At 41.2% G+C, this 23,827-nt stretch overlaps 1 protein-coding gene across 2 annotated transcripts in view; it reads right to left on the bottom strand.

The window, feature by feature from the left end:
- LOC100555294 (neurabin-1) overlaps nucleotides 1-21,493 on the bottom strand; it is a 57,142-nt gene extending 35,649 nt beyond the window's left edge. The window contains exons 1-6 of one of the 2 annotated variants that reach the window (XM_062969179.1): nucleotides 21,335-21,493; nucleotides 15,981-17,878; nucleotides 6,779-6,911; nucleotides 5,327-5,447; nucleotides 850-954; nucleotides 596-716 (exon numbers count right to left, since the gene is read on the bottom strand). In XM_062969179.1, the coding sequence (XP_062825249.1) occupies nucleotides 596-716; nucleotides 850-954; nucleotides 5,327-5,447; nucleotides 6,779-6,911; nucleotides 15,981-17,609 (2,109 nt within the window). In that variant the 5' untranslated portion in view covers nucleotides 17,610-17,878; nucleotides 21,335-21,493. The remainder of the gene's footprint in view (nucleotides 1-595; nucleotides 717-849; nucleotides 955-5,326; nucleotides 5,448-6,778; nucleotides 6,912-15,980; nucleotides 17,879-21,334) is intronic. The other variant, XM_062969180.1, reaches the window with a different exon arrangement.
- Between the last annotated feature and the right edge of the window lie 2,334 nt (nucleotides 21,494-23,827).

Here is a 23,827-nt window from a genome sequence, read left to right as displayed (position 1 = left end):
TGCATGCTACATTTTATACATTTTATGAATATTTAGCTTCAATTTTTAATCTTTATTTTTTTTAGTTTTTTCATTCAGCACTTTTACTGGGAAAAACGAAGGACAAAAATGCAATCATCATATTTTACTGAAGTCCTTGGCTAGTTTATCTCATTGTGATAATATGTTCAATCTTTGATTAATAAATCATATGTAAGAAGAGTATTCTGGTACATCCAACCTAACTGCTCCCACTTTGTTTCTCCTTTCACATTAATGAGTGAACAGATCAGGGAACTGCAATTAAGTCAAGATATCCACTGCATCTAAATCAAAGATTATGAATAAGACAACATTCATAAACCAATTTTAGATTACAAGACTTTGGGATAAGTGCACTAACATGCTCCTCATGGAATTAGGTTTGTTAAACTTGGCTTAGACATTATGGTGATATTAATTCTGCACTTCACATTTTAAAGTAGCCTGGAAAAAACCTGGCTAGCTGGGCTATTAAAAGAGAAACATCTTGCTAGAAGCATAAATGCCCATAAAAGTTTTGTAAAAGGTCCAAAATACGTACAATATAAATGCAGTGTTACATTTTAATTTATACCTGTCCTGTATCATCTTGGGAAAATTGCTGCTCATATAGACATCTTTCTTGTTCCAGTGTTTCACTGATAAGACGAGCAACTTCACTTTGAGTTCCTGGTTTTTCTCTGCCAATCAGAAACCTAAAGAAAACAATCGCCTGTCAGTAATTTTGTACAAAAAAGTTTCCTGTTCTCCAAGAGGATCTCCAACAGGAAATAATTTAATTATTTTTTCCTTCAGGACTGTATAGTTACTTTATAAAGATGCACATACCTCACTGTGCCTTTTGTATTTTTTAGTACAGTTGCAGCAAAAAATTGGGTAACTCCTACAAGACTTATGTCATCAACCTCAACAATCTGATCATTTACTTGGATTCTGCAAGGCAAAAAACACAATGAACTTAAGCTCAACAGAGAAAAATACCAGAAAAAGAAAGTGTTATTTCAATTTATATTTTAAACTAGCTGTACCTGCCCACGTGTTGATGTGGCCCAGTCTGGTTTAATGGAAAAAAACTCAGAAAAGAGTTCTTTCTCCTACCCTGGACCTTCCACAGATATATAAGAGAAGCCTCCCACAGGATGGTAAAACATGCAGGTGTCCCCCAGGCAACATCCTTGCTGACAGCCAGTTCTCACACACCAGAAGCAGCAATGCTATTCAATGGTAATCTCGTCGGCCAATTGCAACATTTCTTGCAGTAAATAAACAACACTACTCAGAAAACAGTGGAATACCAGACATGAAACAACCAGGGCCTGCTAACACCTCCCAACAAAGAATTCCCCCAGGCAGGAAGTAGCCAGACTTTGAAGCAGCAAGGCTATGTAATGCTAATCGAGTTGGCCAATTGCAACATTCACACATCTGTAGCAGAAAAGAGTTCTTTCTCCCACCCTGGACCTTCCACAGATATAAGAGAGTTGAATGAAAAGTAATGCTTCCGCAACTGATGGCAGCACTGGTATGCGGCAGGTACTGGCTTGTTCAGTAGACTCTCCTCTACAGTTCCATTTGGCAGGAAGCCTTAGCATTGAATGGCTGTTAAAGTGCGAAGTATGGAACCCTGCGCAGACGGTCGGTCAATGCGATTTAAGCAACGTGCAGTCATTGAATTCTTGACAGCAGAAGGTGTCACCCCAAAGGAGATTCATCAGATAATGCAAGCTGTTTATGGTGATTGTGTTGATGTGAATACTGTGCGTTGTTGGGCAAATAAGTTTAAAGATGTTGAGGTGGGAACACCTGACTTGTGTGACAAACAAAGAGTTGGACGTCCTGTGACAGCAACCACCGAGTTTCACAAGCAAAAGGTTGACAGATTGATTCAGGACAATGGTCGTATCACTCAGAGAGAAATTTCAAACATAATCGGCATTTCACAAGAACGTGTGGGTCACATTATTGCTTTGCTTGGCTATCGAAAGATCTGTGCACGATGGGTACCCAGGATGCTGACGCTTGAAATGAAAGTGCACAGACTTGAAATTTGCCAGGAACTCCTCTCGCCTTACGGGAATGAAGTGACGCCTTTCACCATTCAATTGTGACAGGAGACGAAACGTGGGTACACCATTACGACCCGGAGACGAAGCGTCAGTCTATGAAATATCGACACAAAAACTCGTCCCAGAAAAAAAAAATTCAAGACATAGCCCTCAGCTGGAAAAATCATGGCAACAGTGTTCTGGGATGCGGATGGTGTTATCCATGTTGATTTTCTTGAATGTGGAACAATAATAAATTCAGAACGTTACATCACAATGCTGCGAACTTTGAAACAATGGCTAACAAGGGTCCGAAAGGAAAAGGAAAATGCCTTCTTGCAGCATGACAATGCCAGACCACACACTTCATATGCCACCAAAGCAGAACTTCAGAGACTGGATTTCACCACCATACAACATCCTCCATACAGTCCAGATTTAGCACCGTCTGACTTCCATCTGTTCCTGATAATGAAAGAAGATCTGTGGGGACATCATTACGCTTCTGATGAAGACGTTGAGAGAACTGTGAGACGCTGGTTGCGGAAAGAGTGTTGACTTCTTCCGTGACGGCTTCAGAAAACATGTTCATTGTTGGCAGAAATGTATCCAATTGTCTGGTGATTATGTGGAAATGTGAAAGAGCACATTCTAAGGATTATTTCTGCGTTTGATTTATTAAAATATTCCCATCCCAACACACGTAACGAAGGTGGAGGCATTACTTTCCATTCAACCCTCACAGTAAAACATCTGGGTGTCCCCTAGTTAACATCCTGACACCATTTCCGTGGCTAGGCCTCAGAGCCTCGACCTCACGTAACTCCTTATGAGTGGCAAGGAGACGGGCCTAGCCGTCCCACACCAGTTGCTAAAGGGTGAAGACTGCATGGCTGTTGCTTGTGCCATTGGTAAGGGCAGGAGCAGTCTGTTAGGATGGTAGCTAAGGGAGGAGAAGACTGATTGGCCGTTGTTTAGGGGGTTGATTTTACCTTTCTCAAGTATGTCAGGTTTGTAAGAGTAGGCTTAAAACCCACAGCAGTTCAAATGCTATGTTGTGTCCAAATTTCATAGCAATCGGTTGAGTAGTTTGGGAGATATGAGAACCCTCACTGACGGACATTACTTCTTTATTTATATAGACATTACTTAGCTAGGAATCCTGCACATATTCAAGACATCAAAATCCCACTGAAATCAATGGGACCAAAACAGTCTGACTGTAATAGATCTGCTGTCTATCAGGATAAAACACAATTAAAGCCCACTGAAATTAATGGGCTTACTTTTATAGAAATGGGAGTACAATTAAGCACTCAGTGTCATAAGCAGTAGTAGCACTGATGGGAATGAGGCGGCCCTCCAGATTCTGCTACAGCCCTCACAGCATTATTGACAATAGGCTATGTTGGGAACACTAGTCTAGCAACATCTAAAGAGCTAAATGATTCCAATCTTGGATTAAAGCTATTTCTAATGTGGTTCATGCATTTATGTACAAGTTGTTCACTTACTATTTTCACTACATCTTTATATTATCTATGCCTCCTATGAGCTGCCTGATGGATTTATTCCAGTGTTCTTCGTATGATTTGCATAGCCATTAGCCAGTATAGATGGTTCGATCCATTCTACGCTGTGCAGATAGAGATCATCACTCTGAGATACTCCAGGTTTTGGATGCTGGATGCGGAACAGCATACTAGCCTACTGTCTCTAATCTCATAGTTTAAAGATGCTTGCCAGAAGAAATATCCAGGATAGGGCAACTGTAAAACTAGCACTATAGGATGCTTAAAGAATGGGATTTTTATGCCTCCTCTATTTTCAGTTTAGTATAGTCCCTAGGGAGCCCCTAGTGACGCCATGGGTTAAAGCGCTGAGCTGCTGAACTTGCAGACCAAAAGGTCGCACGTTTGAATCCGGGGAGTGGAGTGAGCGCCCACTGTTACCTCCAGCTTCTGCCAACCTAGCAGCTCGAAAACATGCAAATCGGAGTAGATCAATAGGTACCACTCCGGCGGGAAGGTAACGGCACTCCATGCAGTCATGCCGGCCACATGACCTTGGAGGTGTCTATGGACAACACTGGCTCTTCGGCTTAGAAATGGAGATGAGCACCAACCCCCAGAGTCAGAATCGACTGGGCTTAACGTCAGGGGAAACCTTTACCTTACTTTTACTTTACCCACAGTTCCTGGGAAGCCTTTTCAAATACATTTGACAGAGTTGTTAGTGCGGAGAAATCAGATGAAATCAGAAATACCCAAAGTTCGCATGAATGACAATGCATTTCCACAGGAAACTCACTCCTGAAAGAGTTATCATGGGAAAAGGGTGTCTCCACTGAGGCTTTCTCACCAATCCTTTTTTCTCACAATCCAATTTTTTCAAAATTCAGTCATCACAGGGCCAGAAAGTAAGGTGAAATCTTCTGAACAAAGGCAGAGACAGCAAAACAAACACCACAGGGGTGTTAACCTTTCCCTATGCTATCCAAAGCTTATATACATACATATATACATGTATATATATATATGACTAGAGCTACACTTTAAAAATGTACCTGTTCCGACTTATAAACAAATTCAATTAAAGAAAAAACCTATAGAATCTATCTTGTTTGTAACCTGGGGACTGCCTATAGTCTTGTTTCATTGCTATCAGTTCAGAATTCTGGAAGAAATCAGAAAAAAGGTCTCCAGAAGTGGACAACATTTTCATCCTTCTCTGCTTATTAAGACATGATCATTCCCAGCAGTCCTCTTTCAGCCTCTCTCTCCCATAAGATGCTAGGTTCAAGAATAAATATTACATAAAACAAAACAAGTGGTATAAAAAGATTTATTTTAAACAAACTGTTCTTTAAGTTACACTTTGTAATCTTTAACATTTTCAGCTATATTAAAGATCCTTTACAATAATGAGATTTAAATTATGTAAAATTATTAAGCAGCCTACCTAATTTAGGATTCTGATTTTAATCATAATTTCCCAAGAGCAAATATTGTAGGGAAGTGTGATTAATACAAATGTGAAAGCTTTTTTTCAACAAGAGAGGAGGAAGTGTAAAAAGCAAATATGCCCAACAATCTTATAGAAGGAGGTTATTGCAGCCACTTATGTTAGAGGCAAGCCAGTAAAATGTCCTTATAATAGGGAATGGTAAAACATGATGCATATTTCTGCCATTTAGCCTGAATGATCTTGCAAAAACAAGACATATCTTACAAGTGAAAACCCAACAAGTGTAAACTTACCGACCATCTTTCTGAGCAGCTCCTCCTTCAGTTATTGTTTTTACAAAAATTCCCAGCTTTTCCAGTCCCTGGTCTGCACCAACTCCCATTCCAATTATACTGATACCTAAGCCACTGTCACCTATAGTTACAAGAAAACAGAAGGCCATGATTTTTTATTTAATGATTTGTTGTTGCCTGTACAAAATGCTGCAAACTATTTTGACATAGCTTTGCAATAATGGACAATAAGCACATACAACTTCTCCCATCATCGGAGGTCGCAACGACCATCTCAACGCGACTTACTTTACATACCGGGTCCTAGAAAAGTGCATTTGGAAAGGACCAGACGCAGAGCTTTTTCTATTTCTGCCCCTGCCTTATGGAATGCCTTGCCGCCCCATATGAGAGCCATGCGTGAGTTAGGGCCTTTTACCCTAGCACTCAAGACCTGGCTCTTTACTACAGCTTTTAATCTATGTTAATTTTATCAATATTTATATGTATGTATTTTTATCCTTTACAATTTTATCTTGTAAATCGCCTAGAGCATCTTGGATGGAGGGCGATTAATAAGTAATTAAATGATGATAATTTGAAAAAAGAAGTGTTATATACACATTCCCTATTAAAATTGCACATTATGGTAACTCACTGAGCTTCTAATTGTTTCTGTACTTTTACGTACTGTACAATGTTCTATTTAATTTAAAAACTTATTATCTTAGCTATTCAAATATAAGTACTTGAAAACAGATTTAGGTTTTGTAGTCTGCAAATATTTAGGAAACAATCTTATCCAAAACTGACTATGATGATCCTCACATTGAATCCCTATACACTTCTATTCAGAAGAATCTTACCAATCTCAACAGAGGTTATCCTGAGCATTGGAGTCAGTGTTATCAGAATGCTGATAATAACTATTTCTATTACTCTTTTCCACCTAATTTCAAGGAAGGCGTTTCTGTGCTAAGTTGGTGCCTGGCAGTTATAATAGATTGGATGAATGCAAACAAGTTGAAGCTTAATGCAGATAAAACAGAGATTCTTCTGGTCAATTGAAGACAACCAGGATATAGTGATTCAGTCTGTGCTTTATTCATGTCTGGAGCTTTAGCATACTCCTGGATACATCCCTGTACTGTTTTTCATCTACTTTGAAGTAAGACTTTAGTTTTCATTTTACTGTTTTAATCTTGATATTGTATGTTTTAACTACATGTGTTCTACTTTTTTTTTTTGTAAGCCACCTTGATTCCCAGCTTGGGACAAAGGCATGTTTAAAATAAAGTGAAGAACGGATGGAACAGATTTTACACCCAGGGTAACATGAGAATAGCTTTGCAAATTAAGTAATATCCCCTAAGAACAAACATTTTACATTCAAGTCTAATAAACAAACTTATTTTGAGTATTAGATCATGAAAAGAATTACTTTAACCCAACAAGCTTTTAAAAAATGTGCACCTTTTTCAATTTCTACAGGAAAAACCTCCATTTTTTCTACCCTTTTCTCAAGTTCATATTCTGCTGATGCTGCCACAGGGTCAACCTCTTCATTACGTCTATCATAGTCTTCATTTGAATAAGTAGTGAACACCTGAGAAAATAAAAGATCAATAACCTTTCACTCATGCAGGTTGATAAGATACAAATGCTTCTTATTTGTATTAATCTGCTTTATATTGTCTTTCTCCCAATGCTTCAGAACATGGTTAAAGAGCATGTAAAGCTAAAAACATATGTTACATTGAAACAAAATTAAACAGACAATCTTGTGAAAACCACCACCAAAATAAAGCAATAACTACATGCACATCAGAGGGAAAAAATGCACTGCAAGAGTTGTCACAAGCCCATTCCTTAACAGCTACTCAGCTGCCAAAAGTCTGCCTTAACAAAAGGGCAGATGTACCACAGACACAATTAATTTCCTTTGAAAACAATATCCAGTCTGGGTGCACTTATTAAAAATGCCTTTTCTCAACTCTCCTCAAGTTAAGATGGTGGAGCAAAATGAAAAAACGATAGGTAAAACACTTTAGAACACTTGGTTTTCATGTCCCTCGCAATCTTGCTAACCAATAATTGTGTCCAAGTATTCTGTACCAATAGTCTCAACTTTCTGCTGAAATAAAATTCCCATGCAAAAATTCAAAATTTATTTTTAAGAGCAGAAAATTAAGACATAAATAAGTAAACACTGTGATAGGATCGCCTTAGGATCGCTATAGGCCAGAAATAACTTGAGCATACTGAAGTAGCAATTTTTAGTTTCTTTTACAATTTTGCCTTTATTTATATTATTGACTCTCATCCCTGCCCCCGCACACACAAAAACTCCAAGGAAATGAAGATTATGAAGACTGGTATGAGGAGGCTACTAATGCTGGGACAAAGAGCAACAGTAGGTGCAAGTAAAAAAGAGAAAGCTTTGAAGAACAATGAAGTTTTATTCTTGACTGCCAATTAGTCTTCAAAGTTTTAAATTACTGGTGAAACCTATAGATCTATGGGTTTTCAACATGGCAAGACAGGTGGTGAGACAAGCTAATCTTTCTGCTTTCCTATGTTTTATTCTTCACACATGCTCATTAGCGAGTCCAGAGTCAGCTATAGTGGAGGGGGGGGGGGTATTTAGTTAAATACCAATTGTACAAGTTCTCCCACTTAAAAAGATGAGAGTGGCCTGTAATTGACATCATAGGTAGACCTCAACTATGAGAGACAACATGAGAAAACACATCCAGAAAATCACATTGTCTGATTTTTCATGAATTTATTTGCAAATTATGGTGGAAAATAGTAGAGTCTCACTTATCCAAGCCTCGCTTATCCAAGCTTTTGGATTATCCAAGCCATTTTTGTAGTCAATGTTTTCAAAATATCATATTTTGATGCTAAATTCGTAAATACAGTAATTACAACATAACATTACTGCGTATTGAACTACTTTTTCTGTCAAATTTGTTGTATAACATGATGTTTTGGTGCTTAATTTGTAAAATCATAACCTAATTTGATGTGTAATAGGCTTTTCCTTAATCCCTCCTTGTTATCCAAGATATTCGCTTATCCAAGCTTCTGCTGGCCCGTTTAGCTTGGATAAGTGAGACGCTACTGTATTTGGTCCATAACAAAAGTTCATCTCAATACTTTGTTATATATCTTTTATTGGCAATGACAGAGGTCAAATGTTTTCTGTAAGTCCTCACAAGGTTGGCACACACTGTTGCTGGTATGTTGGCCTATTCCTCCATGCAGATCTCCTCAAGAGCCGTGATGTTTTGGGGTTGTAGCTGGGCAACACGGACTTTCAACTCCCTCCAAAGGTTTTCTATAGGGTTGAGATCTGGAGACTGGCTAGGCCACTCCAGGAACTTGAAATGCTTCTTACGAAGCCACTCCTTGGTTGCCCTCATGGTGTGCTTGGGATCATTGTCATGCTGAAAGCCCCAGCCATGTTTCATCTTCAGTGCTGATGGAAGGAGGTTTGCACTCAAAAACTCATGATACATGGCCCCATTCATTCTTTCATGTGTATAGATCAGTCGCCCTGGACCTTTTGCAGAGAAACAGCGCCAAAACATGATGTTGCCACCCCCATGCTTTACAGTAGGTATGGTGTTCTTTGGCTGCGACTCAGCATTCTTTCTCCTCCAAACACAACCAGTTGTGTTTCTGCCAAACAGTTCTACTTTGGTTTCATCTGGCCATAGGACATTCTCCCAATACTCTTCTGGATCATCCAAATGCTCCCTAGCAAAATTCAGTTGGGCCCGGACATGTACTCGTTAAAGCAGGAGGACACGTCTGGAACTGTAGGATCTGAGTTCCTGGCAGTGTAGTGTGTTACTGATGGTAGCCTGTTACGTTGGTCCCAGCTCTCTGTGGGTCATTCATTAGGTTCCCCCGTGTGGTTTTGTGATTTTTGCTCAGTTCTTGTGATCATTTTGACCCCATGGGGTGAGATCTTGCATGGAGCCTCAGATCGAAGGAGATTGTCAGTGGTTTTGTATCTCTTCAGTTTTCTCATTATTGCTCCCACAGTTGATTTCTTCACACCAAGCTGCCTGCCTATTGCAGATTCAGTCTTCCCAGTCTGGTGTAGGGCTAGAATTTTGTTTCTGGTGTCCTTCGACAGCTCTTTGGTCTCCACCATAGTGGAGTTTGGAGTGTGAGGTTCTGGACAGGTGTCTTTTATACTGATAACAAGTTCAAATAGGTGCCATTACTACAGATAATGAGTGGAGGAAAGAGGAGCCTCTTAAAGAAGTTACAGGTCTATGAGCCCCAGAAATCTTGCTTATTTGTAGGTGACCAAATACTTATTTTCCACCATAATTTGCAAATAAATTCATGAAAAATCAGACAATGTGATATTCTAGATGTGTTTTCTCATGTTGTCTCTCATAGTTGAGGTCTACCTATGATGTCAATTACAGGCCTCTCTCATCTTTTTAAGTGGGTGAACTTGTACCATTGGTATCTGACTAAATACTCCCCCCCCCACACTGTATTTATCTTTCCTGTTGTAAGGAAGATAGATGCTTTTAAAATTTGGTGCTGGAGAAAAATCCTGAGAGTGCCTTGGACTGCAAGAAGATCCAACCACCAGTCCATCCTCCAGGAAATAATGCCCGGCTGCTCACTAGAGGGAACAATATTAGAGGCAAAGATGAAGTATTTTGGCCACATCATGAGAAGACAGGAAAGCTTGGAAAGCTTGGATGCTGGGGAAAATGGAAGGAAAAAGGAAGAGAGGCCAACCAAGGGCAAAATGGATGGATGGTATCCTTGAAGTGACTGGTTTGACCTTGAAGGAACTGGGGGCGGTGATGGCCGACAGGAAGCTCTGGCGTAGAGTGCTCCATGAGGTCACGAAGAGTCGGAAACGACTGCGTGAATGAAGAAGTAGTTGTATATAAGCACACATGTGTATAGCAAGATCTCCTAATCCCATTCTTTCACAGCTCAAGCTTTACTGAAGTGTTTACTGCTGACATGCTGTTGGAAACCAACTTGAAAGGTCTTTCTCCAGCCCTCTTTCAGCATCCTCTCAGTGGATGCAGGCTGAACTTCTACTAAAAAAAAATGGGCTCTTGTGAAAATATCATTAATAGATAGTGAATACTGCCTGCTTTCATTGTTCCAGACACCTGAATGTGTTTAAACCCCACATGCAGAAAAGTTCGGATTTTTTGTCCGTTTTGGTTCTCTCGAGTGCTGAAAATATGCTGCAACGAGTTTCCCATGACTCTTGGAGTAGGCTTTAGAGGGATTTTAATTCAGGAAAGGGGAATTTATGGAATCTAATTTTTGGAGTGCAAAAGATACCATCCATAAGTTCAAAAAACAAACAAACAAGGGCACATTTTTAAAGGATTAAACTATTTCCCTGCATATCAGCGAGTTGGACTGGATGGCCCTTGTACTCTCTTCCAACTCTATGATTCTATAGTCTTGCTTCCCCCTATACAAGGCATGGGCAAACTTTTTTGCCCTGGGGCCACAGGAGGGCCGTGCTGGGATGGAAAGTGGAGCAGGCCCAGGAGGCAGGGTTGGGGGCCAGGCTGGCCCAGCAGGGAGCGGGGCAGGGATGGGGCGAGTCCAGGAGGGGGTGGGGGTGGGGCAGGGGGCTGGAGAGGCAAGGGGCCAGATCCCCATCTGGCTTTCCTCCCAGCGTAAGGATTGAGTGGCAAGCGAAAGGGCTTTGGAGGTCCCCACCAACCTGTCTCCTTCCCTGGGCTGTGCTTCTCCCAGCATGAGGACAGGGCCACTCACCCCATCCTAATGCTGGGAGGAGAGCCTGAGGAAGGCACACAGTGAGCTGAGAGCACTCCAGAAGGCTCCCAGCTGCCGCATGCCTTCCTCTCTCACTCTTTTGGCGTAAGGACGTGGTGAGCAGCCACGTCCTTATGCCCAGAGGATGGGGAAAATTTTGGACAGCTGGGCATAAGTGCCCAGAGGTTCGTATCTGGCCCGCAGTCTTTGCTTTGCCCATGCCTGCCTTAGATAACACAAAGTTCCTGCTAAGTATTGAGATTGTTCCATTACCAAACAGACAAATTCCTTATGATTCTCCTTCAAATATGGGAAAATAATTACATAACAGAGTATATGTTCCAGACAAATCTATTTTGGGTGGGTTTCCATCAAAAAAGCTTTAGAAACTGAAAATGGTCAAGTGAAACAGTGTCAACCTTTTAAGATAAAAAGTCAGTAGTTCTCAACATGGGGTCTCCAGATGTTTTTGGCCTACAACTCCCAGAAATCCCAGCCAGTTTACCAGCAGTTAGGATTCTGGAAGTTAAAGGCCAAACATATCTGGGGACTCTAGGTTGAGAACTACTGATATAAATGAAATATCGAACACCAATTTGCAATGACTGTTTTAAAATAAAAATATTTACATGCCCACCAAAATATTTGTTTATGGCAATACAAATTTTGATTATTTTTTCCATATTTTTCATATGAAGACTACATCCATCTAGTATCCTTATGCAATATCTTAAGGACTGGACACAACCAACAAGAACTTTAATGCAAGCTATTCTACACACCTCAATCATGTTGCTTAGAAAACATTGATATATTTTCCATATATATATATATATATATATATATATATATACACACACATATACACATATACACACACACAAGCAATACATAAACTCAGAACTGATAACAATTGCCAAGCTTAGAGCAAATTCATTTGCCAAATAAGATGCCAGGTGTGTACAAAATATAAACAAGATTTCAAATTCTATGATAATGTATAAAAGGGAGCGGGAAAAAACAATTTGCTTGCGTATTATCACTTGTGATGACGAAAACTGATATCCTGACATTCACATTACCAAGCAATACGCAATATAGTCTATGATAGAAAAAACAGTAACAAAGAATTGATATTGTAGCTGGGCTGTGGCGCAACTGGTTAAGTAGCCAGCTGCAATAAATCACTATGACCAAAGGTCATGAGTTTGAGGTCAGCCCGTGTTGAGCACCCGACCATTAAAATAATAAAAAATAGCCTCTGCTTGTTGTTGACCTAAGCAATTGAAAGATACAGTAGAGTCTCACTTATCCAACATAAACGGGCCGGCAGAATGTTGGATAAGCGAATATGTTGGATAATAAGGAGAGATTAATGAGAAGCCTATTAAACACCAAATTAGGTTATGATTTTACAAATTAAACACCAAAACATCATGTTATACAACAAATTTGACAGAAAAGTAGTTCAATACGCAGTAATGCTACATAGTAATTACTGTATTTATGAATTTAGCACCAAAATATCAAGATGTATTGAAAACATTGACTACAAAAATGCGTTGGATAATCCAGAATGTTGGATAAGCGAGTGTTGGATAAGTGAGACTCTACTGTAGTTGCATCTATCAAAGTAGGAATTTAAGTTGAGGGTAAATCTTAGGGGCATGCAACAAACAAATATTTTCTTCTCCACTTAAAATGTATGAAAGGGACATACTTAGGAAGAGTTAAAGATAAAGAGAACATCTGTTTATTTGAGGGGTTGGGAAGAATTACATTGCTGAGCTTAAAATATCTAAATCTTTACAAATACCAATAGAGAATATAAATAAGGGGAAAAAAAAGAATGAGAATGCAGCTGGAAGGGGGGGGGAGCAAGGAAAGCAACCTCTCTCTATTAAAGGCCCAAAAAGAAGGCATAGGTTAGAAGTGCTCCCATCTCAATGCCCCTTGCCCAAACCAGGGAAAGAAAGGCAATACACATTTTTAATGTTTAAATCATTTTCATATGAGGAATACTTCCATCTAGCATCCTTATCTTTCCTCCTTCCTCACCTTCGTTTTGGGCCCAAGCAGAGTACATCAGCAAATGTGTGGGGACCATTTGAGGGGCAATGGAGCAGTGGCAGCCATTTTTAAGAAGGCCAAGAGAGTGTGGAAGCCATTTCAATAGGGTTTTGCCCAGTACTTACATTTGTATAAATAACCGAGCTTTTGATTTTTTGCCAAAACATTTTAAAGTTATATCAGAGTATATACGGCATATTCTGTGTATCCAGTTAGCCTAGCCTATAACTTGTAAGTTTTGAATAAAAACAGTTTTGTATTGTACAAAGAATATTAGCCTGATCCAACAACAACAACAATTCTTTATTGATTAGTCACTTTTGACCATATCAAAACATGTAAAACATACAATACGTACACACTTACGCATACATACAATAAAACCATGTAAAGATACAAATACTCTGGTTTCTCTTCAGATTGTATAAATCTTTCGCCTTAGCCTGATCCAGCATACAAACTACTTGAGCAGTTAAGACTGATTACACTACACATTCAGTGTCAACTCAATTGCCATTTGTTGTCACTGGAAAAAACTTTAATAGCAACATTCTACACAGAATCAATACAGGTAGAACCCTAACAGATGTGGCTGAAAGCTTTCCTTGTCCCACTCAATCACATTTCAGGCATTGCACCTTCACTCACAGTAACTACAAGTGCCATTAATCAGGATTCCACATTAATAAGAATGTAGGACAGGTATGCAAGCACCAGTTAAAAAGTAATTATTTTAAATAACCATGATTAGCACTAATGGAGATGTAGAGCTGACAAAGAGAGGGAACAGTCCTATGAAGGGAAGGAGGTAGTGGGCCTACCATCCAACCACCCTGAGTCATCTCGGGTAGATGGAGTGGGATAGAAATAAAGTATTATTATCATTATCATTATTGCTCCCCATCTACTATGTTACATATGACTATGTGTCATGTACACAGTGGAAGAAATCTTTTGATTAAAATAAAGATTATAGTTGAATATGATATGAACAAGAGACGAACATTATCTTTATAAAACAACATTTTGGCCTAAGGTAAGAAATGACAAACAGTGACATTAAAGATGTCAGCTGATTCTTTTTAAAGAGTCAATTAAATGAATTATCTCACACGATGATCATTTCTTTCAACCAGTTTACCTCAAGTTTGCCCATGGGCAATTAATGAGGTTTTGAATCCAAAAAGCAAAACAACTGGCTGTGATCCAAAGCAGTTCCTTCGCCACACGTTTCATAAATTTTCAAAAGACAAATGAGGCTCAGAGGATGTGAAATGACAGTTCTCTGAACTACGTAAAAAAAATAAAATGTGTGATTGTTACATTTTATTTCCTTGTAAGACTGAGGCCCCTTCTATACTACCATATAATCTAGATTATCAATGCAGATAATCCACATTATCTGCTTTGAACTGGATTATATAAATATACAGTTCAAAAACAGATAAACTGGATTTTTTATGGTAGTATAGAAGGAGACCGAGATAAAATCCTTTTGGAACTGTTATCAGTAGAACATACAGCTGAATTACTGGATTCTTTCCTAATAAAGGCTAGTAACATTAACAAAGCTGTATAAACAGGATGTGCATTCTAACTACAGTAGAGTTCCGCTTATCTGACTTCCGTTTATCCGACACTCCGTATTATCTATCACCGCCACGCTCATGGCTGCTTCTGCCGCTACATCTGCCTCCCCCTCCTCCGCTCCTCCTGGAGCAGCCCGAGAAAGGGAGCACTGCTGAGCCGAAGCTCCAGACAGGGAGGAGGACTTTTCTCTCCCTCTTCCTCAGGCTGCCCCAGGAGGATGTAGAGGAGGCGGCAGAAGAGGGGAGGCAGACGCAGATGCAGCGGCAGAGGCAGCCATGGAAGGTAAGGGCTCGGGCCTTTGGAGAAACCCGGAGTGTGCTGCTAAACAGCAACGCGCTCCAGGTTTCCCTAAGACGGGCCTTTGCCGGAAGGAGGAAATTCTTCCCTCCGGTAAAGGCCCGTGACTTTGGGGAAATGCAGAGCACATTGCTAAACAGCAACGCGCTCCGGGTTTCCCTAAGCTGGGCCTTTACCGGAGGGAAGAGTTTCCTCTCTCTGGGACTTTGGGGAAACAAGGAGCACGTTGCTAAACAGCAACACGTCCGGGTTTCTGTAATCCGGGCCTCCCTATTATCCAAAAGATCTGGTTATCCGACATTTGGCCTGCCCATTTAAGTTGGATAACCGGAACTCTACGGTATATGTTATATAAAACAGCACTACAACAAAATTTATTAACACTCAAAGGCAATTTGTGACATGTTACTCCCTAACTAGTGGAAAAGTATGGCCACATTCCCCAACTTGCTACTCCTCCAGATAGTTTGAATTGAAATCTCCATCAGCTACAGACCAGTTTGGCCAGTGGCCAGGACTTCTGGCAGCTGCCATTCAAAGTATCACTAGACCTGACATGACTGTTTTATAGCCAGAATACGTAAATATGTACATTTAAAAGCATTTCAGTAATTTCTTTAGGACTTATCCATTATGATTAGGATGCCCACCTCAAACCTAAAACCAAGTTACACCTTGGCAAAACACCACATTGGTTTTTCTAAAAAGCATTTTTAAAATCCTAGAATGTATTTGAAATTATTTCCATGCACTTGTTTCTGTAACCTTCTAGGCACGTGATTGATAAAATGGGATCTGATATTTATATTTAGAATTACTACCACTGTACTCAAAACAGTAACAATTATACCATATACCATGCAAATCTCCCAAAAGTCCACCACCAAAAACATAAAGAGAAAAAGAAAGTTTATTCACAATGCTTTACCTTGATTGGAGCAGTGGAAAACTTTACTTTCCTCTCTGGATTTGTCTCTTCTTCCTCAGAAAGTCCAGGAAATTCCTCATAGTCACTATCGTAGTTACATTCCTCCTCTGCCAAAGTTTCCTTGCCTTCAGGGCCCTGAGCATATGACTCTGTTTCTCTCTCGTCATCAAAAGCTGCATTCTCAATTCCAAAAACACTGGAACTAAAATCACTAAAATTATCTTTCGGTTCTACCTCCTGATTCTCATCTTCATCTTCACTATTACCTATTTGTTCTTTACGGTCCTGTTCTACTGTATGTTCTTCTTCCCAATATACTACCTCTTTTACTTCTGTCTGACTGGCATCAGTACACACAGGAAGCTCCTCTTTGCACATATTAAATTCCTCCATTACTTCTACTGTGAGGTTCTTTCCTTCTTCTTCCCAATTTGGAAATTGCAGTTGTTTCTCCTTCTGGCAGATATTAACTTCTTCCACAATTTCATTGTCAGTCCCCAATGTTTTGTTCTGAACCATAATTAATTCAGCTCTAACTACTTCTACTTGGGAGATTTTTATGGGGGCTCTATCCACTTTATTAGATAAGGTAGCTGCAAATTGCAGGTCTCTTTCTGAAGTTTCTTCATGCCTTTTGTTGGCCTTACTTTGCTCATCCCTTTTGCTGCTGAAAAGGGCAGGTTCTTCAACACACTGATTCAAGAATACTTCTTCTCTGGCCTCTGGTGATTCCCAGCTGCAAAAGACTGTCTGGTCAGGAATTGATGTGCTCTCATTTTTCAGAGCATCTTTGCATTCCTCACTGTCACTATCAGCCAAGAAACTCTCGAGTCTTCTAGAAATAGGCCCAGCATTCAGTGAGGAGGATCTACAGCTACCAGTAGATTGCTGTAGCTTGTGTTCACTTATTCCTTCACTTTCTGTTTTTTCTATGGTATCCTGAGAACTTGTATCAGTGCTGAAATTAAAGTAATCTGCTACATTACTACCATCAGATGAAGAGGCAGAACCATGTCTTCTCTTTTCCTCAGCCTTTTCTGTTTTGATGGAAGGATTTTTATCCAGTAAGCTTGGTTTTTTAATGTTCCTTTCAAATAATTTCCTTGCTTCAGAAAATTTCTCTGCTAGGGCAGCTTTATCTAGATTTCCTTCATCATTGCTGCAAATAATTTTGTCATTGAAAGAAGCAGAAGGTAAAGAATCCAGAGGACCACTGAAGGGAACAGGGCCAATGTTGAGGAGATTGTTTTTCTGAACAGAGAGAAAAGATGGGCTACTTGGAGATGGAGGTGCAGGGTCAGTTGCTGTTTTTGTAATGGCTTTGGGCTCAGATAATGGGTTGTTCTCACAACATGACGGAGTGGAAGAGCCACCCATTTGCATGAACATATTCTTGATCTTGTGTACTCTGTTGCCATAGGTTACAGCTCTGCCACGAACATGTGGATCATTACCTCCTCCATTGGATGAGCTGGCCAACTTTTGCTGAGGACCTGATTTGTTTCCTGTATTATCAGCATTTACAGAATCAAAACTGCACTTAATAGAATGAAAATCTGCTTTATAGGCATTTCTGTGTGGAGAAGCACTTCTTAAAGTCCTCTCTCCTTTGCCTTCAGTCTTCATCATTGTCAGATGGAGATGGTCTTTACTCTTCTGTAGGTGGGTAGGAGGACGAAAACCAACAGCAGCTACTTCCCACTGTGCCTGGATACAAGCCTATTCCAGTCTAGAAAGAAAATGTGACTGGAAGATGCTGCTGAGCCATTTTTGCTTCCGTGCAGGCATTGAAGTTGTGGGAAGAGAGGAATATGCAGAAAAGACAAGAACTCCAGGAATGTATCTGGAAAAGTGGGGTACTAATTACCACAGTTGTCCCACTCCTATTGAGAAGTCATCTGCAAAATAATAATAAATAATAATAATAATAATAGCAATAATAATAACAACAGAAAGCTGAAAACCTCATTCATTTCTGCTAAGTATCTCAGCGTTGGATGTAATAGAATTCCATACGCTGAGGAACAACAAGAATCTCAATACTGTTCTGTCAACCAAAAAAAATGATGAAGACAAAAAACAATCTCTGAACTGTAGGACTGAACATCAGCCAAAGCACACAAACTCTTTGCCACACAAGTTTTCTATATCAAAGCTTAGCACATGAAATAATTTTTAAAAGGGAGATGTGCGGCAAAAAAAAATATCTTTACATAGGCTCTGAATAAGTTACCCATGCTCTTTTGCCACTGAGTAACTGGAGTCACTCTTGCTTATTGGGTCTTAACAGCAAAGACTTCCAGGACAGACAATGCAACTTCCTGTGCATTTTTTCACTAGGTAATAGGGGAAAAACCATTTTCTTTCTTCTTAAAAAACTGGCTTTTGCTTCCTTCTGTACTACTCTCTCCCTAATCTTCACAAAACTGGGCACTCAAAATAGAAGGCCTACCTCCCAAAATGTAACAGCTAATTATGATTTTAGAAGGCTAAAAGTGTGGTTATACAGTATATAAATTACAAATTCCATCCTAAACTACAATCTAAGATGTTCAAAGTGTCATCCCAGCAGAGTAATGCACTGCTGCCATGGTGGGAGCACAGCACTGCAAACCTTCCTTAAAAGTTTCTCTTGTAATTTCACAACACTTCTCTACGATGGAAATATTTAATCCTGTTAAGGGTGTATATATGTAGTTGTTTGGAAAAAAAATTGCACCACCTCCAGGGTATGTGTGTATATGCATATATGTGTGCATGTATACAGGCAGCCCCCGAGTTTCAAACATCCAACTTATAAACAACTCATAGTTAAGAACTGGGGTGAGACAACAGGAAGTGAGAGACATCTGCTCCCCGGGTGGGAAATTAACTCCTGAAATAGTTATCATGGGGAAAGAGTGTCTACACTGAAGCTTTAGCACCAATCCAGGTTTCCACTACAAGCCATTTTTTTTCCAAAATTTGATTTATTTATTTCTATAAATTATCAGAAGCAAACTGGGCATACAGTTATAATGTATAAAAATCACAAACAAAGTTAAAAATTTGGCATTATAAAAATTCAGTTATTACAGGGACAGAAAGTGAGGTGAAACCTTCTGAACAGGGGCACAGACAGCAACACAAATACCACGGGGGGGGGGGGGGGTGTTAACCCTTCCCTATGCGACCCAAACAATATATGTGTGTATATGTGTGTGTATCTGAAGTTACACTTAAGAATGTACCTGTTTTGACTTACATAAAAATTCAACTTAAGATCAAACCTACAGAACTTATCTCTTTGCAACCTGGGGACTATCTGTATGTGGGCAAAATATATGTATACTAGCTGTGTCCGGCCACGCGTTGCTGTGGCGAAGTATGGTGGTATGGGAAATAAAACATTGAGGAATTGGTGGTAGTTAAGGTAAAGAGTAAAGGTTTCCCCCTGACATTAAGTTTTCTGCTGCCCTGCAGACTAGGACACGGAACAATGGCTTCAAACTACAGGAAAGGAGATTCCACCTGAACATCAGGAAGAACTTCCTCACTGTGAGAGCTGTTCGACAGTGGAACTCTCTCCCCCGGGCCGTGGTGGAGGCTCCTTCTTTGGAGGCTTTTAAGCAGAGGCTGGATGGCCATCTGTCGGGGTGCTTTGAATGCGATTTCCTGCTTCTTAGCAGGGGGTTGGACTGGATGGCCCATGAGGTCTCTTCCAACTCTACTATTCTATGATTCTATGATTATAAATGGGTTATATAGCTGTGTGGAAGGGCCTTGAGTCTACACTGCCATATAATCCAGTTAAAATCAGATAATCTGTATCTTATAGGCAGTGTGGAAGAGGCCTAAGTGAGGCCAAACTCTGCCTGTAACCTGGGCTGAGTGGGTTTTCTAGGAGACCAAGTGGGTGGAGCTTAGCCTTCTAACTGGCAGCAATGGGATAAAAACAATTATTCCTCTCCCTCGAATTAGGACTTTACTTTTTTTTCTTTTTGTTGTATGAACGTAGAAGCATGGATGAGGGGTTGTGCTGCCAAGTTTAGTGTTTCTGGGATGTATAGTTTTGTTGTTTTGTCCTAGGCCGAAATTTCATTACCCTTTTATATATATAGATATATGTGTGTGTGTGTGTGTATATGCATATGTGTCTATATACCAGGCCTGGGCAAACTTCAGCCCTCCAGGTGTTTAGGACTTCACCTCCCACAATTCTTAACAATGGGTTGCTGTGAGTTTTTCGGGCTGTAAGGTCATGATCCAGAAGCATTCTTTCCTGGCGTTTCGCCTGCATCTGTGGCAATTATCCTTAGCGGTTGTGAGGTCTGTTGGAAACTAGGCAATTAAGGTTTATATATCTGTGGAATGTTCAGGGTGGGAGAAAGAACTCTTGTCTGTTTGAGGCAGGTGTAAATGTTGCAATTGGTCACCTTGATTAGCACTGAATAACCATTCAGCTTCAAGGTCTGGCAGCTTCCTGCCTGGGGGAATCCTTTGTTGGGAGGTGTTAGCTGACCCTTATTGATTTTATGTCTGGAATTCCTCTGTTTTTAGAGTACTGTTCTTTATTTACTATCCTGATTATGGATTTTTTAAAAAAAATACTAGTAGTCAGATTTTGTTCATTTTCTGGTTTCCTCCTTTCTGTTGAAACGCTTGCGGATTTCAGTGGCTTCTCTTTCTGTGTAGTCTGACATGGTGGTTGTTAGAGTGGTCCAGCATTTCTGTGTTCTCAAATAACATGCTGTGTCTAGGTTGATTCATCAAGTGCTCTGCTATGGCATACTTCTCTAGTTGAGTTATCGGCTGTTAGGAATTGTCGGAGTTGGAAGTCCAAAACACCTGGAGGGTTGAAGTTTGTCCAGGCCTGGTACATATACGTGTGTGTGTGTGGCCACTCTGTTATGCTTCCTTCTACTTCAGGCCTATCCTCTCCGCTTCTAATTCCTGAGGGAGGGAGGGAGGGAGGGAGAGAGAAGAATGGGATACGTGGACCGTTCCCGTCGCGAGGGCCCCCCTTCCTTCACCAACTGCCCCGCCGCCTCTTCCTTCACCCGAAAACCTCAGGGCCACACTCCTCTCTACTTGCGCGGATCCCCCCCCCCCCCCCCACACACACACACACAAGAAGTCCTGATTTGGGCCCAATCTCGCTCTCTCTCGCTCTCTCCCTCCCTCTGAATGCAAAGGCGAAGTAATAAGAGCCAGCGCTGGCGTCAGTTCACAAAGGGGCCACCCGCCAACTGGCTCCCTCCTCAGCCTTTCTTCTCTCCTTCCCCACTCCTGACTCACTCTGCGCTTTCTCCCTCCCCTCACTAAAACGCAAACTTTCCCAACCGGTCCCTTGGAAGGAACCGTACATTCCCTACCTGAACGGAGTAGGCAGACACATAAGGCGGCGGCTTCTTTTGCTTCTGCTTCTTCCCCTCCTCCCCCGCTTCCCCAACGGGTTGTCCAATTTCCCCCAGCACGCCCTCCCCTCGACAGCTGCCCCCAGGCAACGACGCTGTCAGCTCCTCCTCCTTCCTCCTTTTCTTCTTTACTCGCTCCTCCCCCTCACACAAACTATTCGCTCACCCGCGCGCTCTATCCAGCACTACTTATTTGTTCCGCGCGCGCGCCCGCCACTTTTGTACAGTTCTTTTTTCTCCACCTCTCTCTTCTACTCTCCGGGGCCGCGCGGCCAGGCATCCTCGCGCTCTGGCCCCGCCCCCTTCCTGACACAAAGGGAATCAACTCCTCGTTAAGGCGCGAGCTTCCCACTTCTTTTTTTTTTTTTTCGCCGAGCGAGGAGGCGGGGGCGGGATCAGAGGTGAGGGACCCAAAAGGGGCGGGGCAATTGTGAACGCGAGCCAGCCAGTCAGCCGGCCGAAGTTCTTTCTGAAAGGAAACGCCTGCATCCGTTGGGATCTTCCATAGAGTGGGCACAAAGAGGGGTTTCGGACCATACCATAGAGCAGAAAGTTCCAGGAAAACGAGTTTTCTTTCGTGGTGGCCTCCCTGCCGGCGGTGGCGTCGGGAAGTCCCTCTACTTCTCCCCAAAAGCCAATAGGCCCCCGAGGCTTGTCTTTGCCCCCACATTTCCATGTCCTAGGCGCCTCACACAAACAGAGGGAAAAGGGCTTCCAACCCTCAAATAAGCCGCGAGAGTGCTACTGATTTACTTGATGTTCCCCAACATAAAATACAAGATTGAGTGTCCCTTATCAGACTTGTATTTATATATACAGTAGAGTCTCACTTATCCAACACTCGCTTATCCAACGTTCTGGATTATCCAATGCATTTTTGTAGTCAATGTTTTCAATATATCATGATATTTTGGTGCTAAATTCATAAATACAGTAATTACTACATAGCATTACTGCATATTGAACTACTTTTTCTGCCAAATTTGTTGTCTAACATGATGTTTTGGTGCTTCATTTGTAAAATCATAACCTACTTTGATGTTTAATAGGCTTTTCCTTAATGCCTCCTTATTATCCAACATATTTGCTTATCCAACATTCTGCCGGCCTGTTTATGTTGGATAAGTGAGACTCTACTGTATGTACTTATTGAGAGGGGCAGCGACAGCCCACAGGGAGCTCTGGCGTGGACTGGTCACGAAGAGTCGAAAACAACTCAACAAGTAAAGAAGACTTATTGAGAGCTCTTAGGGTGTATCTACACCAGGCATAGGCAAACTTTGGCCCTCCGGGTGTTTTGGACTTCAATTCCCACAATTCCTAACAGCCTACCAAGTTCCAACTGTTAGGAATTGTGGGAGCTGAAGTCCAAAACATCTTGAGGGCCGAAGTTTGCCCACGCCTGATCTACACTGTAGAGTTAATGCAGTTCTATACCACTTTGGCATGACTCAATGCTATGGATATATGGGAGATGGAATTTTACAAGGTCTTTGGAGGACTGGTGTCTCACCAAGCTATACGTTCCAGGATTCCATAGCATTGCACTTTGCCAGCATGGTCCCTGTTTCAACATTCCCCGTCAATGGCCCAATGGCTTAAGACTCAAGTAATAAAGAAGGTTGGTTCCTCTTGACTCAGGGCCCTTATACACAGCCATGTAACCCAGTATATCAAGGCAGATGTCTATAATATTTGTTTTTAACTGGGTTATCTGAGTCCACATGGCCATATAATGCAGTTCAATGTGGATTTTATACAGCTGTGTGGAAGGGGCCAAAGTGGTGTCAAACTGCATTGATTCTGCAATGTAGATGCATCCTTGGCCATGGGACCTGAGTCTAAACACAACATTCATTTAATGCTTCATAGAACCCTAGAGTTGGAAGGGACCTTGTGGGCCATCCAGTCCAATCCCTTGCCAAGAAGCAGGAAAATTGCAGTCAAAGCACCCCCGACAGATGGTTGTCCTGCCTCTGCTTAAAAGCCTCCAAAGAAGGAGCCTCCACCACACTCTGAGGCAGAGAGTTCCACTGCTGAACAGCTCTCACAGGAAGTTCTTCCTAATGTTCAGGTGGAATCTCCTTTCCTGTAGTTTAAAGCCGTTGTTCCGCGTCCTAGTCTCCAGGACAGCAGAAAATAAGCTTGCTTCCTCCTCCCTATGACTTCCCCTCACATATTTATACACGGCTCTCATCAGGTCTCCTCTCAGCCTTCTCTGCTGCAGGCTAAATATGCCCAGCTCTTTAAGCCACTCCTCATAGGGCTTGTTCTCCAGGCCCTTGAACCTTTTAGTCACCGTCCTCTGGACACATTGCAGCTTGTCAACATCTCCCTTAAATTGCATTGCCCAGAATTGGACACAACATTCCAGGTATGGTTTGACCAAGGCAGAATAGAGGGGTATGCAGGCCAAAATCTCATTGGCTTTTTCAGCTGCCGCATCACATT

Source organism: Anolis carolinensis, chromosome 1, assembly GCF_035594765.1.
Source record: "Anolis carolinensis isolate JA03-04 chromosome 1, rAnoCar3.1.pri, whole genome shotgun sequence".
Classification (NCBI taxonomy): domain Eukaryota; kingdom Metazoa; phylum Chordata; class Lepidosauria; order Squamata; family Dactyloidae; genus Anolis; species Anolis carolinensis.
This window is presented reverse-complemented; position numbering and strand designations above follow the sequence as displayed.